Source organism: Pelophylax lessonae (genome assembly GCF_965119305.1).
Source record: "Pelophylax lessonae genome assembly, chromosome: 10".
Taxonomy (NCBI): Eukaryota; Metazoa; Chordata; class Amphibia; order Anura; family Ranidae; genus Pelophylax; species Pelophylax lessonae.
In genome coordinates this window covers 221,114,427-221,129,977 of record NC_138777.1, presented here as the reverse complement: position 1 = coordinate 221,129,977, position 15,551 = coordinate 221,114,427, and the positions used below count along the sequence as shown (strand labels likewise).

General features: G+C 46.3%; 1 protein-coding gene across 1 annotated transcript in view; it reads right to left on the bottom strand.

Moving 5' to 3' along the window:
• The window catches only part of LOC309564877 (ninjurin-1-like), a gene marked incomplete at its 5' end in the record, with an annotated part of 108,992 nt that overhangs the window by 34,504 nt on the left and 58,937 nt on the right, over nucleotides 1–15,551 (bottom strand). Inside the window, one exon of the mRNA XM_082269563.1 lies at nucleotides 4,929–5,029. Coding sequence (XP_082125689.1) covers nucleotides 4,929–5,029 — 101 coding nt within the window. The remainder of the gene's footprint in view (nucleotides 1–4,928; nucleotides 5,030–15,551) is intronic.

Sequence of the window (15,551 nt, the reverse complement as noted above, 5' to 3'; positions counted from 1 at the left end):
TGAGACATCACAGAAGAGCAGTTCAGTCCACAGGCTGCCTCAGGGGCAATAACCCCCTGAGGATTAAACTCTCCTTGCTGAGGAAAGACCCTCTCTACAGGGCTCCAGACATTTTATCAGATTCCAAGCCACCATCTAGGCCCTCCTTCCCAGGGACTGGCTAGGCCCTGATCAATATTCAGGCTAGTTATTTGAATTCTCCATCCCTAAGCTCTAGAAACGTCTTCTAGATGCAGAGGGAAGCAATCAAACTCAGCCTGTGAAACCCTGAACAGACCAAACAACCACTGCACCCTTGGTTGCAGAAGGAGCCAAAAACTAAATTTACCTAGCATCCTGCGCTAGGAGAGTGCTACAAGTAAATATTAATTATTAATAATAATAATAATAATAATAATAATAATGAATAATAATAGATTAGCAGCATATTGTCCCTGAGTTCTTAATGGAGGGTTGCAGGCTGTCTAGCATCCACAGAAGGCTATAGTAGGTTCACAGAGATGACACCATTGACAAGATGGATGTGCCCAGATGGATGAAGAAGTTTGAAGAATGGGAAGAACTGAAGACAAACCACAAAGTAGGAGACCATCAACTGTGATCACTGGCAGGAATTCACAGTGAGTAGGCACATTGATTAGTGTGGACGGACAAGTCACAATCTGTAAGCTTGCTGCCCAACTGGGATGTGCTCACAATGCTATACAGAAGACAGTGGAAGACTTATGGTATCAGAAAGTGTTTGCAAAGTGAGTACCTTGGCAGTTTTTGAAGGTAAGAAGTCTGCTCTGGTCAACTGAAAGCATTATTCTCTTGCCTGGCACCTGCGTCAATTCCGGGCTGGACCTGACTACCCTCTGAACTGCCGCCTGCTTTGACCTGACTACTCTCTCGCCTGCTGCATGACTATACCCCTGCCTGGACCTAATTACTCTTTTGCCTGATGTCTGCCTTGACCCCCCTCCCTGAAATTGTTTACTCATTTGCCTGCTGCCTGCCTCTACCCCTGCCTGTACCTGATTATTTTCTGACCTGCTGCCTGCCTCAACCTGATGACAATCTCGCTTGTTGCTTGCCTCGACCCCTGCTGTCAGGGAAATTGTATGCATGCTCAAGAGTGAAGATGTGCACATGCTCATGATGATAATTCTCGAGTGACAACTAGACATGCCCTTACTCACGTGCATGCACATGCGAATTAGCGTGAGCGAGCATGAATACTTGGCGCTCACTTGCCTATTTAAAGTGGCTCCAGAGACCAGAGGTGGGTGGGCGTCAGCTTCTACTGTTTTTTACCTGATCTTGTACTAGCCGGCTTGTCTTAACCCTGCTTGTTCCTGATACCCCATTGCTGAATCTGGCTTGTGAGCTGACCCTGCCTTCTGCCTGCTGTCTTGGTACCTTCTCTGCTTGCCCGATATCCACCCCAGCTTGGCTCTGACATTGCTGTGGTTCCTGATTCAACACCTCTGCTGCCTGGCTGATACCGACTCCTGCCTGCTTGACCACCCGAGATCCTGCACCAGCCTGCTTGAAAGCCTGTTTTCTGCCTGCCATTCTGCACCTGCTACAGTGCCTTCACATCTGCCAGAGTATGCTACATTAGCCTGCTGGCCAGCCTGATTGCTGCCATTGGTTCTGCACCTGCTGCAGTGTCTTTGCATTGGCCAGCTCATCAGTCTACCTGCTGCTCAGCACCTGCTGCAAGGTTCGTCCAGCCAGAATCTTCTACAAGGCACCATGCCACTCTGTGCTTTGTCCTATCCTGTCATTACCTCAAGGAGAAACAGGGCAGGAGGTGTAAGGAAAAGCCCTCTCACCAGCTCGGCCTTGACCGGGACCAGGACACCTGCATTGAACTGACTACTCTTCCACCTGCCACCTACCTTGAGCCCTGCCTGAACGTAACCACTCTCTCATCTGCCACTTGCCTCAACCCTTGCCTGGACCTGAATACACTTTAACTTGCCGCCTGCCTTGATCCCTGGCTGGACCTGACTACTCTCTTATTTGTCATGCCTGACAAAACCTCCGCTGACTTAATCCCTTTCTTGTTTACAGCCCTGTGAACAGTCTCCAGTCTTTCCAATCAGAAAATTATTTGTCAATTTCTTGAACCTTCTATTTCCTCCATCGTCCTGAAAGCTGCCTTGCTAATAGGGGGCAGTGAGGAGGTGACATCTTGCTGGCCTGACAAGCAAAGAAGAAATACCATAAAGACAGTCAAGTGGTCACTTAGTGATCCTTGTGGTGATGAGATGGCGCCAGCTTCAAGATCACCCATGTGACATGACTCTAAGGATGACATCACAAAAGTGTTTAAAGAAGACCTTCAGGGTAATGATTTAGTATTTTTAGCTTCCCAAGTTTATTGATATAACTGAAGATGAACCTGCTTCATATTTACACATCTACACGTATATAACTTGGTAAATCAGGTTCCACCTCAGCAAAAGCTCTAGTGCAACAATGGAAATGTATTTGTATATAGTAAAGGGTGCTAAATATAGAAAACTAGCAATCTATTTATATACACGGAAATTATTAGATTGAAAAAACAGTGGGATAGACAAGACACGTAACAAACATACAATATATAAATGTCATGATATATCCAATAATTATCAGTAATTTGTGTGTGGGTGTCCTTTTCTGGTGTTCGGAGCCTCATTTCCCCCCGAAGTGTTTGGATTTATAAAGAGCTCTCTTCCATAGACTTCTGCTGATTGGTGGGCATCTTTTACTAACCTAATTGTAGCTCCCTCCTAGAATAGGTTGCTAGAGAGGTTCAGATAAATTTAGTCTTTTTTGGCTCCTTTCTAAACATTGGAGGAGTGCGTGATTGTATTTGGCTGTTCTGGGTCTCACAGGCTACAGGTTTGACTATTGTTGCACTCCTTGGTATCTTTATTGAAGCATTAAAATCACATCACAGGTATGACGGGAACATAAAAGGTAACGCAATTCGCGCTAAAGTCAGCGCTTACTCAAACCTTATAAAGTTTGAGTAAGCGCTGACTTTAGCACGAAACGCGTTACCTTTTATGTTCCCGTCATAACTATGATGTGATTTTAATGCTTCAATAAAGATACCAAGGAGTGCAGCAATATTATGGATTTTTCCATGCCTCTGAGTCTCACAGATGGGCTGTGCAGCACCCTGGGCTCCTGTTCCCAACGTGTGGGAGTCAATCACTCACCTAGAGCAGCGTTTCTTTGGCTTTGCAGGCTCAACTACTTCGCTTTGCTTTCTAGTAGGTTCTAGAATATTGTGGGTTGGAAGAGGAAGACCGTGGGCCTGAATATTTATGCTGTCTCAGATAAGGGGCAGGAGGGCCCAGTAGGTGTCTGAGGCCTAGAGCAGCAAAGTTCTTGTCCAAGAGGAGAAGATTCCAACCTGAAGGGCTGCTGCCTCTCTGGGCAGATAAGCTGAAGCCTGCTGCAGAAAGTTCACTGAGCTCCCAGCTGAGTGGGAGCTGGGGGCCTATTGCAAAAAGTTAATTGAGCTCCTAGCTCAATGGGAGCTGGGGGGCCTGATGTGATGCATAGAATTAACCAAGGTCCCATCTCAGTGGGAGCTGGGGGCGAGGGTGGGGGGGCTATTGCAGAGAGTTCATTCAGGTTCATTCATACCAATGTAAGGTACCAATGACGGGACACTATTCTTTATACTAATATCGATGAGGGGCACTATTCCTCCCACTGATACCAATGATGGGGCACTGTTCCTCCCACTGATACCAATGATGGGGCACTACTGCTCCTACTGACACCAATATTGGGGCACAATTCCTCCTACTGACATAAATGATGGGGCACTATTCCTCCTACTAACACCAATATTGGGGCACAATTCCTCCTACTGACATCAATGATGGGGCACTATTCCTCCTACTAATATCAATAATGGGGCATTATTCCTCCTACTGACACCAATGATTGGGCACTATTCTTCACACTAATACTAATGCTGGGGCACTATTCCTTCCATTGATACCAATGTTGGGGCACTATTCCTCCCACTAGTACCAATGATGGGACACTATTCTTTATACTAAAACCAACAATGGGCACTATTCCTCCTAATGACACCAATTATAGGGCACTGTTCCTCCCACTGATACCAATGATAGGGCACTATTCCTCCTACTAACACCAATATTGGGGCACAATTCCTCCTACTGACATCAATGATGGGGCACTATTCCTCCTACTAATATCAATAATGGGGCACTATTCCTCCTACTGACACCAATGATTGGGCACTATTCCTCCCATTGACACCAGTGATGGGGCACTATTACTCCCACTGATACCAACAATGGAGAGTATTCTTCCCACTAGCACTAATACTTCCTACTGCTCACGCTATGTAATTATTTTACACCTGCTGACCAACAAGTCTGAGGCATTTAATACTTCAACTTGCCACAATCTGGCACTCCTAAAGTCTGAAGGACAGTAAACTGCCGATGTGCTTAGAAAGTTTGGAGACCCCTGTTCTATTGCACTCAAAGTACTTTTTCCAGTAGTAGCTGTGAAGCGACATGTAGATATCACAATGACGAAACACATAAATGTTGTGTAAAAACAGATCACACAGTTATCTGCTCCCCACCTTCCTTTACATTTTTAGGTGAAATTCATTTACAACTGAAAAATTATTTATCTCAGTGACACTTTTTTATTTTATCAACCCCACACTACTTGGTATAAGTGGTAATTAACGATTATTGTTCCTGTCTGCTGACGTTTTCATGGTAAAAAAAAGTGGTAATTAATGTGGAATAAATATGTGAATTTTCTTTGCTAAACCAATTTTCGCCCATCAAAAAATATCTTCACGTTAGTGGTTGAAATGTAAAAAATCACACGATCATGAACCAGATATCAAGTTTAAATGCAGCGAAAACCTTGGACCTGAGTACCTGTCACTGAGCCTTCTTTCTGGATCATCACATTCGATGTTCTTGGATCCTTTGTAGATTAGGAGAGCGGCTACAATCAGCTGAAGGATGACGGAGATAGACTGTAAAGAAATAAACAAGATGATTACTATAAAATGAAAAATGTACTTTTTTACATTTTTAATCTTACAGTTAAGTTCATAAACTGATGTTTCTTTTTGCATTACTGGCATTAAAGTGTATGTTCAGACCAAACTTCTTTCTTTTAATTTTGGATAGAGAGGAGAAGGATTAGGCCCTCTGTTTGGTGTTTTTGCTATCCATTAGAAAGATTTCCCCTGACTTCCTACTGACAACAGTTTACCAGAAAGGAATTGAGGGAAAATCTTCAAAGGGGACACAGACAGACGTAAAAAGACACATGAAAAAGTAGAAAGATGGCGCTGAACCCAAAGTTGTCCAATTGGTATTGCTAGCCATAGTACTGTAATACCATTGGTGTAAGTGATATGGCTACTAATGTAGCACCCTCCCAGTTACGTTGCTTGGTTCTTAGGCAAATTTATTTGGCTCCTCTGTAATCTGTGGAACAGTGATTGATTTCTTTTGGCTGTTCTGGGTTTCACAGGCTGCAGATTTGTTTGCTCTCCCCTGCTTTCTGGAAAGTTCTAGAACATAAGATTGAGGCATTACAAATGGGCATCATGAATATTTATGGTGCTAAAACCAATCCTGGGGAGGTGGGCCCAGAAGGTGGCTGAGGAACATATAAATAGTTTGAGCTTTAGAACAGCAAGTGTCTTCCTGTTCCTGTACCCCCAACCCCTCCCTTCAAAAGCAATTTTACTGATTCAATTTGTTGTTCATCAAAGTCCTTGCTGTGGCAGAGCCAGGGGGCCTACACCTGAATGTTTCTCTGACACCCTGGGACTTCACCTAAGGATCTGGTCCACACAGCCTCACTGGAAGGCACCTGGAGGAGGCTGAATAGGAACAGCTGCCCCTCCTCCAGAACCCTGCAACCCCCCCCCCCCCCCAAGCTTTGTGAGTACTACCTTACTACAAGATCTTGGGGACTGTGTACTATTGTAAAAGCAAGGGCAAGTAGTTGATTTCCCCTAGTCTCTAATGGGGACACTTTTGGTTGTGTCGCAGGTCTATTGACTTTAAAGGCTTACTTGGCATGTTGCACTAAATTTTCAGCAGGTGCTGCATGTGAACAGCTGTATCATTGCATTTCGAGCAGCTATCCCTTCTTTTCAGTGTCCCTTAAAATGTGTAAGCCTTGTCAGAAGCAAAAGGGCTCTCCCTGCATTATAGGACATAAATGGTGGATCTGGAGACAGTTGACCTTGGTATTTTGACATGCTAGCCTATCTATATTGTTTCTTTGTGAGTACTGTATATTACTTGCTTTTATTCATTAATAAACTAAATAATATGGTATTGCACTAGGCTGGTGCCCCCTCTCTTTCTTGTTTTTTAAGTGCTACCTATGAAGGGATACTCATAGTCACGGAAAGGTTGCAAAGCGTGAGAGTGTTGTAACTATCAACTAGAAGAGTGGAGAGCCTATTAGAGGGTCTTTTGTTGCTGGGTTCAGTCTATTGTTGCTAGGGGGTATATTATTGCTGGATGCAGGGGATCTATTTTACTGATTTTCTTGTTATCATTAACAAATTCCATACAAACTACACAGCACCACAAAATGATAATTGGTTCTGTATTTAATGAAAGGGGTTGAACTGGGAGGTGGGTAGGGGGTTGAACCAAGGAACGATGTTCAGGGGTGGGTAGGGGGGTGAAGACAAGGGGGTGACTCAGAAAGAGGATAACTCGCACTTATTTTCCAAGAAAAAAAAAATGCCCTGGGTATTTACACAGTTACATTGGTGCAAACTGGACCAATGTAACTACACTTTATTACCAAAAGTATTGGGACACCTGCCTTTACACTCATATGAATTTTAACAGCATCCCCGTCTTAGTCCGTAGAGTTCAATGTGAATTGAGTTGGCCCGCCCTTTGCAGCTATAACAGCTTCAACTCTTCTGGGAAGGCTGTCCACAAGGTTTAGGAGTGTGTCTATGTAAATGTTTGACTATTCTTCCAGAAGAACATTTGTGAAGTCAGGCACTGATTGTTGGACAAGAAGGCCTGGCTCGCAGTCTCTACTTGAATTCATCACAAAGGTGTTCTATCGGGTTTAGTTCAGGACTCTGTGCAGGCCAGTCAAGTTCCTCCACCCCAAACTCGCTCATCAATGTCTTTATGGACCTTGCTTTGTGCACTGGTGCGCAGTCATGTTGGAACAGGAAGGGGCCATCCCCAAACTGCTCCCATAAAGTTAGGAGCATAATATTGTCCAAAATGTCTTGGTTTGCTGACGTCTTAAAAGTTCCCTTCACTGGAACTAAGGGGCCAAGCCCAACTCCTGAAAAACAACCCCACACCATAATCCCCCCTCCACCAAATGATTTGGACCAGTGCACAAAGCAAGGTCCATAAAGACACGGATAAGCGAGTTTGGAATGGAGGAACTTGACTGGCCTGCACAGAACCTCAACCCGATAGAACATCTTTAGGATAAATTTGAGTGCAGACTGCGAGCCAGACCTTCTAGTTCAGATCAATGCCTGACCTCACAAATGCTCTTCTGGAAGAGTGCTCCAACATTCCCAAAGACACACTCCTAAACCTTGTGGAGATCTTTCCCAGAAGAGTTGAAGTTGTTATAGCTGCAAAGGGTGGGACAACTCAAAACTGAACCCTACAGACTAAGACCATTAAAGTTTATATGCGTGTAAAGGCAGGTGTCCCAATACTTTTGGTAATATAATGTATGTATAACTTCCTATACCTGGAATTCCTCTTTAAGTTCAACCTAACCCAATATAACTGCAAACCTGATCATAACAATTACCTAAATAGAAACCGTACCATGTCTCTAGTTACAAAGCTGTAATTAGAACGAAAATGATATACCCCAGAATGCAATGCTCGGAACCTTGTGCACCTAAACATTTTCAGCCCTAATTATTCTGCAGAAAACTATTGATCTGTGATATGTATTTTTTTCATAGAGGATGCGCTTTTTGTCTATCCATGAGTAGGCTAGCGTGTTCCCGAAACATACACCAAAATTCTTGTGTTGCCGACACGCTTTGAAGTTGTACTAGACCGAATTCCGATGTGGACCATTAGACATCCTGACTAACTGTGAAACCTCAAAAGAGGTAAATATTCTCTGGCGGCTTATTTATAGTAGAAAGTTTTGTGCACTCCGCCTTTAATATCACTGCATTGTTTCCGAGCACTGAACATATTGTATTACGTGATTGGCACTTGTCAGTCATCCCTAATTATTCGGTTTTATGAGGCGACATCTCAGTCTCAGCAACCTTGTAAGAGAAAATAGTTAAGTCACACAATACACTTTTCAGTGAACAGAACACGGGTTTATTTATAGAAAGCAGACTTTGCACTGAATATATCAGCCCCAACCGTTTACCATTGTTGATTATTTACTTGTATTTTGACAGTTAAAGATGAACTCTGGGCAGATATAAAAGCCGCAAACAAATGCAGCTCTGTAATCATGAATACATCATTAAAGTATTATTTTTTTTTAAATGCAAGAGGCATAAGTACCTGAATTTGACCCGATATCAGCCTCTGCCTGCACACTACGGCTGACGTGTGAGAGGAAGAGGCAGTACAAAAACCTAATCAGTTTATGGGTTGGCAAGGAGCATGCTGATACCATAGCTCCCAACTGTCCCTGATTTCAAGGGACTGTCCCTCATTCAGAACAATGTCCCTCTGTCCCTTTTTCCTCCTCATTTTGGTCTGCTATAAAGGCCAGGGGCGTAACCAGGCCTGGACTAGCCATATGGCAAACCGGGCATTTTCCCGGTGGGAAGAGGCTGTGACATGCAGCCAGGGTGGATGTGCTGCATAACGGAATGCAGAGCTGGCCATGGGTGGATGGATGTGTGGATTGCAGGGCCGGCTGCAGCCAATGTATGCTGAAAGAGTCCTCCCATTTCCCCCCGCCCACCAAGCCGCTCCGCCTCCATGGCAACCTGAGCCACAGCTGTCACTGTCACGGTTCGCCCATGCGCCTCCCAGCCGCCGGTCACCTGCAGGGCCGCTGATAGAGGGGGACCACCGGTCCTTCTGTAGGGGGCCCCGGTCCTGTCACTTATCAGGGGGACTCGGCCGACAGCTTCAGACTTCATGTAGGATGTCACTGTGTACAGTCAGTTAGTGTACATAATCTACTGTTCCCTGCCAGAGTCCTGGGTATTCATATTCCCTGCTGGGTTGAGGGGGGCCCCATCTGTTCACCTCTAGAGCCGGGAGATCACCGCAGCCACTGGAGACTTTTTTTTTTTTTAATTTTCGGGCGCCCCCACGGACTTGCCCACACTTTCCTGTGATGTGACACTATAGTAGGCAGGGGCTGACTGGCAACTTTGGGCCCAGGGGGCAAGTACAAACCAGAGGCCCATGGTGCAACGACTCCCAAACCTCCTTCTGACCCCCATTATAAGCTGAAGCCCTGCTCCAGATACTTTCTACTTACCAGCTGAGTCCGAGTTCCCGACCTAGCCAGCAGGGGGATACAAGAATAGAGGATGGGCGCCACTCAGTAAAACAATCAGGGTTTATTGCACAGCATACATAGCACACTTACATTAAGGCAAGGGTACAGGCTTCTCCTTAACGCTCCTTAATCCCTTCCATGGCGTGGTACTTCCGCCTCCAGCCAAGCCAGCAGCCGGGAGATGACGAAACTTCGGGGAAGTCCAATGGGGGAGCCGGATCAAGCCGAGGACGGCGGTGAGCCGCTCGTCCACTGGTGATGACGTAATGTGTTTCGGAGCATGCTCACTACGCTCCTTCTTCAGACGATCAAGCCAGCAGGGGGAGGTTGAGGAGAGCTGGGACAGCTCATTTGGGGACTGGCTGGGGCAGAAGAGTCTCCAGTGGGGCATGGAACCAGCCTCTGCTCAGACACAGTTTACACCATCCATGCTGGGGGGGGGGGGGGGGGGGTGGCTTGCGTTTTGTCCTTGTCTTCAACCCACACTCAGTAGGTCAGCGGCAGGGACTTTTCACTTTTCTTCACCAGGAATCCTTTAGGCATGTCTGTGGCAGAAGCGCTGCAGCCTTTTTACAGGGCATTAGAGCAGCCCAGGGGGCAGTTGCCCCCCTGCCCCCTGGCCCTGTCCTCCCCTAATAGTAGGGTGACCAGATTGAGAACACTGTCCCCGGTCCAAGTCTGTCCCCAGTTTTGTCCCCGGATTCAGGGCCGGATTAATGTAGACAGGGCATCCCATGCTGGCTGAGAAAATGCTTCATTTATTCAGAAAACTGATATTGTTTGGCCTTTTGAATATTGTAAAATATACAATGTAGCCCCTCATAATGAAAAGTTTGGACCCCTGATCTAAAGGACAAGGATTCTAACCTACAAGGATCATACACTTGGGACCAGAAGGGCTTTTAGATGTTCATCTGGGCGCTGGCTGTAAGGCCATGTTGGATTATACCAGCTCTTATCGGACGTCTTCTTTTAGAAGATCACAGATCTGTTTTTATTATTATCTCAGTCCGTAGAGTGTTATTTTATTAGTAAGTTTTCATATCAAATTAACGTTTTTTTCCGCTAGCTGCCAGGAACGCGGCGAATGTTGTGACAAGAAAGGACGGTCAGATCACAAAATCAGAGCCAAATGCAGCTGGAAGACAAGGCATTAATTTTTATGTAAAGTACATATATACAGTCTCCTCTGTCCCCTTCATCATGCCTGTTTTCTTTTCTTTAGATGAAACATGTATAGACAAGCAAATTAGGCGAGTGCACTAAATCAAAGTGGCAGCGCGGTTCCAAATGCGTGTGGCTTAAAGACTAAATAGCACAAGAGGAAAAAAAAAAAAAAACCCTAAAAAACAAATGATACTGCAGCGCATTAAGCCAGGGTCGGGGGATGGGGTGCCATCTGTTATTAGCAGCTACAGTACATATTAGGTTTGACAGAGGAAAATCAAATATTATATGCACTTATGGAATAAGGAAACCACAGTGTAAGAGAGATTTGTCTTTGTCTAGGACAGGAAGAGAAGAAGATGGTGGGGACTGGGGCAACATGGGGAAGAGATGGCTTCAGTGTAGTAACTGGGATATTAGAGGGACACAGGCAATATGCCTTCAATGTGGTAAGGAATATATTAAAAAAGGTCACAGGCAACATAGTGACCAGATGGCTTCACCGTAACAAGGGAGATATTGGAGGGAACATGGGCAACATAGTGTCAACTGCCAAGATGGCTTCAATGTAGTCAGGAATATATTAGAGGGACATGGGCAACATAGTTAAAAGATGGCTCCAATGTAATACAGTGCCTTGCAAAAGTATTCGGCCCCCTTGAACTTTGCGACCTTTTGCCACATTTCAGGCTTCAAACATAAAGATATAAAACTGTAATTTTTTGTGAAGAATCAACAACAAGTGGGACACAATCATGAAGTGGGACGAAATTTATTGGATATTTCAAACTTTGTTAACAAATAAAAAACTGAAAAATTGGGCGTGCAAAATTATTCAGCCCCTTTGCTTTCAGTGCAGCAAACTCTCTCCAGAAGTTCAGTGATGATCTCTGAATGATCCAACGTTGACCTAAATGACTAATGATGATAAATAGAATCCACCTGTGTGTAATCAAGTCTCCGTATAAATGCACCTGCACTGTGATAGTCTCAGAGGTCCGTTTAAAGCGCAGAGAGCATTATGAAGAACAAGGAACACACCAGGCAGGTCCGAGATACTGTTGTGGAGAAGTTTAAAGCCGGATTTGGATATAAAAAAATTTCCCAAGCTTTAAACATCCCAAGGGGCACTGTGCAAGCGATAATATTGAAATGGAAGGAGTATCAGACCACTGCAAATCTAAGAAGACCTGGCCGTCCCTCTAAACTTTCAGCTCATACAAGGAGAAGACTGATCAGAGATGCAGCCAAGAGGCCCATGATCACTCTGGATGAACTGCAGAGATCTAAAGCTGAGGTGGGAGACTCTGTCCATAGGACAACAATCAGTCGTATACTTCACAAATCTGGCCTTTATGGAAGAGTGGCAAGAAGAAAGCCATTTCTTAAAGATATCCATAAAAGTGTCATTTAAAGTTTGCCACAAGCCACCTGGGAGACACCAAACATGTGGAAGAAGGTGCTCTGGTCAGATGAAATCAAAATCAAACTTTTTGGCAACAATGCAAAACGTTATGTTTGGCATAAAAGCAACACAGCTCATCACCCTGAACACACCATCCCCACTGTCAAACATGGTGGTGGCAGCGTCATGGTTTGGGCCTGCTTTTCTTCAGCAGGGACAGGGAAGATGGTTAAAATTGATGGGAAGATGGATGGAGCCAAATACAGAACCATTCTGGAAGAAAACCTGATGGAGTCTGCAAAAGACCTGAGACTGGGACGGAGATTTGTCTTCCAACAAGACAATGATCCAAAACATAAAGCAAAATCTACAGTGGAATGGTTCACAAATAAACATATCCAGGTGTTAGAATGGCCAAGTCAAAGTCCAGACCTGAATCCAATCTAGAATCTGTGGAAAGAACTGAAAACTGCTGTTCACAAACGCTCTCCATCCAACCTCACTGAGCTCGAGCTGTTTTGCAAGGAGGAATGGGCAAAAATTTCAGCCTCTCGATGTGCAAAACTGATATACTAAAAGGACATGGGCAACATAGCACTAAAATAGCTTCAATCAGAGGGACACGGTCAACATGGTGACAAGATGGCTTCATTGTAGTGAGTCAGATATTAAAGGAACATGGGCAACATAGTGAAACAATGTCTCCAATGTAGTAAGTGAGATATTAGAGGGACATGGACAACATAGTGATAAGATGGCTTCATTGTAGTAGGTGAGATATTAGAGGGGCATAAGCAATATGGTGACAAGATGGCTTCATGGTAGTAGGTAAGATATTTGTTAGACACAGGCAGCAAAGTGCCAAGATGGCTTCAATGTAGTAAGTGAGATACTAGAGGGACACAGGCAACACAGTGACAAGTTGGCTTCAGTGGAGTAAGTTAGGTATTAGAGGGATATGGACAATATAGTGACAAGGTGGCTTCAGTGCAGTTAAGTGAGATACTAGAAGGATACGGACAACATCATGACAAGATGGCTTCAATGTAGTAAGTAGGATATTAGAGGGACACAGGCAACAGAATCATGAGATGGCTTCAATGTAGTAAGTAGGATACTAGAGGAACATGGGCAACATGGTGATAAGATGTCTTCAGTGTAGTAAGAGAGATATTAGAGGGACACCGTGAAATGGTGACAAGATTATTTCCAGGTAGTGAGAAATTTTAGGGGCACAGGCAATATAGTGCCAAGATGGCTACAATGTAATAAGTGAGATACTAAAGGGACATGGGTGACATAGTGCAAAGATGGCTTCAGTGTAGTAAGTGAGATACTAGTGGGCACAAGTGTGAAAGGGGCCTTCAGTAATTAAGGTATAGTGTGCCCCCCTTTCAATGCAGAGATACCAGCGTGCCCCCTTTTAATGCAGAGTGACCAGTGTGCCCCATTTCAATGCACAGTGACCAGAGTGCCCCCTTTCAATGCAGAGAAACCAGCGTGCCCCCTTTCAATGCAGAGTGACCAGCGTGCCCCCTTTCAATGCACAGTGACCAGCGTGCCCCCCTTCAATGCACAGTGACCAGCGTGCCCCCTTTTAATGCAGAGTGACCAGCATGCCCCCTTTCAATGCACAGTGACCAGCGTGCCCCCTTTCAATGCACAGTGACCAGCGTGCCCCCTTTCAATGCAGAGAGACCAGCGTGCCCCCTTTCAATGCAGAGTGACCAACGTGCCCCCTTTCAATGCACAGTGACCAGCGTACCCCCTTTCAATGCACAGTGACCAGCGTTCCCCCTTTCAATGCACAGTGACCAGCGTGCCCCCTTTCAATGCAGTGACCAGTGTACATGCCCCCTTCAATGCAGAGATCAGTGTACATGCCCCCAATGCAGAGACCAGCATACATTCCCCCTTCAATGCAGTGACCAGCATACCATTCCCCCAATGCAGAGATCAGCGTACATGCCCCCAATGCAGTGACCAACATACATGCCCCCAATGCAGTGACCAGCGTACATGCCCCCAATGCAGTGACCAGCATACCATTCCCCCAATGCAGTGACCAGCGTACATGCCCCCAATGCAGTGACCAGCGTACATGCCCCCAATGCAGTGACCAGCATACCATTCCCCCAATGCAGTGACCAGCGTACATGCCCCCAATGCAGTGACCAGTGTACATGCCCCCAATGCAGTGACCAGCATACATGCCCCCAATGCAGAGATCAGCGTGCGTGCCCCCTTCAATGCAGTGACCAGCATACATGCCCCCAATGCAGTGACCAGCATACATGCCCCCAATGCAGTGGCCAGCATACATGCCCCCAATGCAGAGATCAGCGTGCGTGCCCCCAATGCAGAGATCAGTGTGCGTGCCCCCAATGTAGTGACCAGCATACATGCCCCCAATGCAGAGATCAGCGTGCATGCCCCCAATGTAGTGACCAACATACATGCCCCTAATGCAGAGTTCAGTGTGCGTGCCCCCTTTAATGCAATGAACAGCGTACACATGCCCCCAATGCAGAGTTCAGCGTGCGTGCCCCCTTCAATGCAATGAACAGCGTACACATGCCCCCAATGCAGAGTTTAGTGTGCGTGTCCCCTTCAATGCAATGAACAGCGTACACATGCCCCCAATGCAGAGTTTAGCGTGCATGCCCCCATCAATGCAATGAAAAGCGTACACACGCCCCCAATGCAGAGTTTAGCGTGCCTGCCCCCATCAATGCAATGAACAGCGTACACATGCCCCCAATGCAGAGTTTAGCGTGCGTGCCCCGACTGAGAGCAGTGCACTTACCTGGAGGCTGGAGCCCTGGAGCAGCCCCCCGCTTCTTCCCGTCCCGACAAGCAGCTCCACCCCCTAGTGAGTCACGGTCAGTCACCGCTCCGGTCCACCCCTCCTGAGCTACTGGATGGCTGCCTGCGGGGCCAGCTGCAGTGAGCAGCCATCAGCCCGGCTGCCAGCCCAGACAGTGCGGAGTGTGGGGACTCCTGACGGCGGCGGGCAGGTCCGGCGGGAAGGAGATCGGGCGATTATGGTGAGTGACTGACGCACGCACCGGCACCACCCCCAATGACGTCAGCAGAGTCAGGATGTCCTGAATGATGATTGGTCCAGGCTGCAGTCTGGACCAATCACAGCCAGGACATCACAAAAGTGGGGAGTGTCGGGGCGCATTGCTCTGCGCCCCGGTGACCCCCAGAAGGCTGCCAATCGGCGCCTCTCCCCGCTGCAGGTGGGGTGGAAAACCCCACCCCCTCCATAGCCACCACTAAGTCCGGCGCCCCTAGTGGACTAAAAATTGAATTTTTTTTTTAATCTTTTTTTTTAATTTTTTTTTTTGGGGGGGGGCACCCCTGTGCCCCCTATACACAGGCCGCCACTGGGCAGCACCCAAAAGACGATGAAAACATCGGCTGGGATGCCGACATCTCTGGATTCAAGGACAGGTAG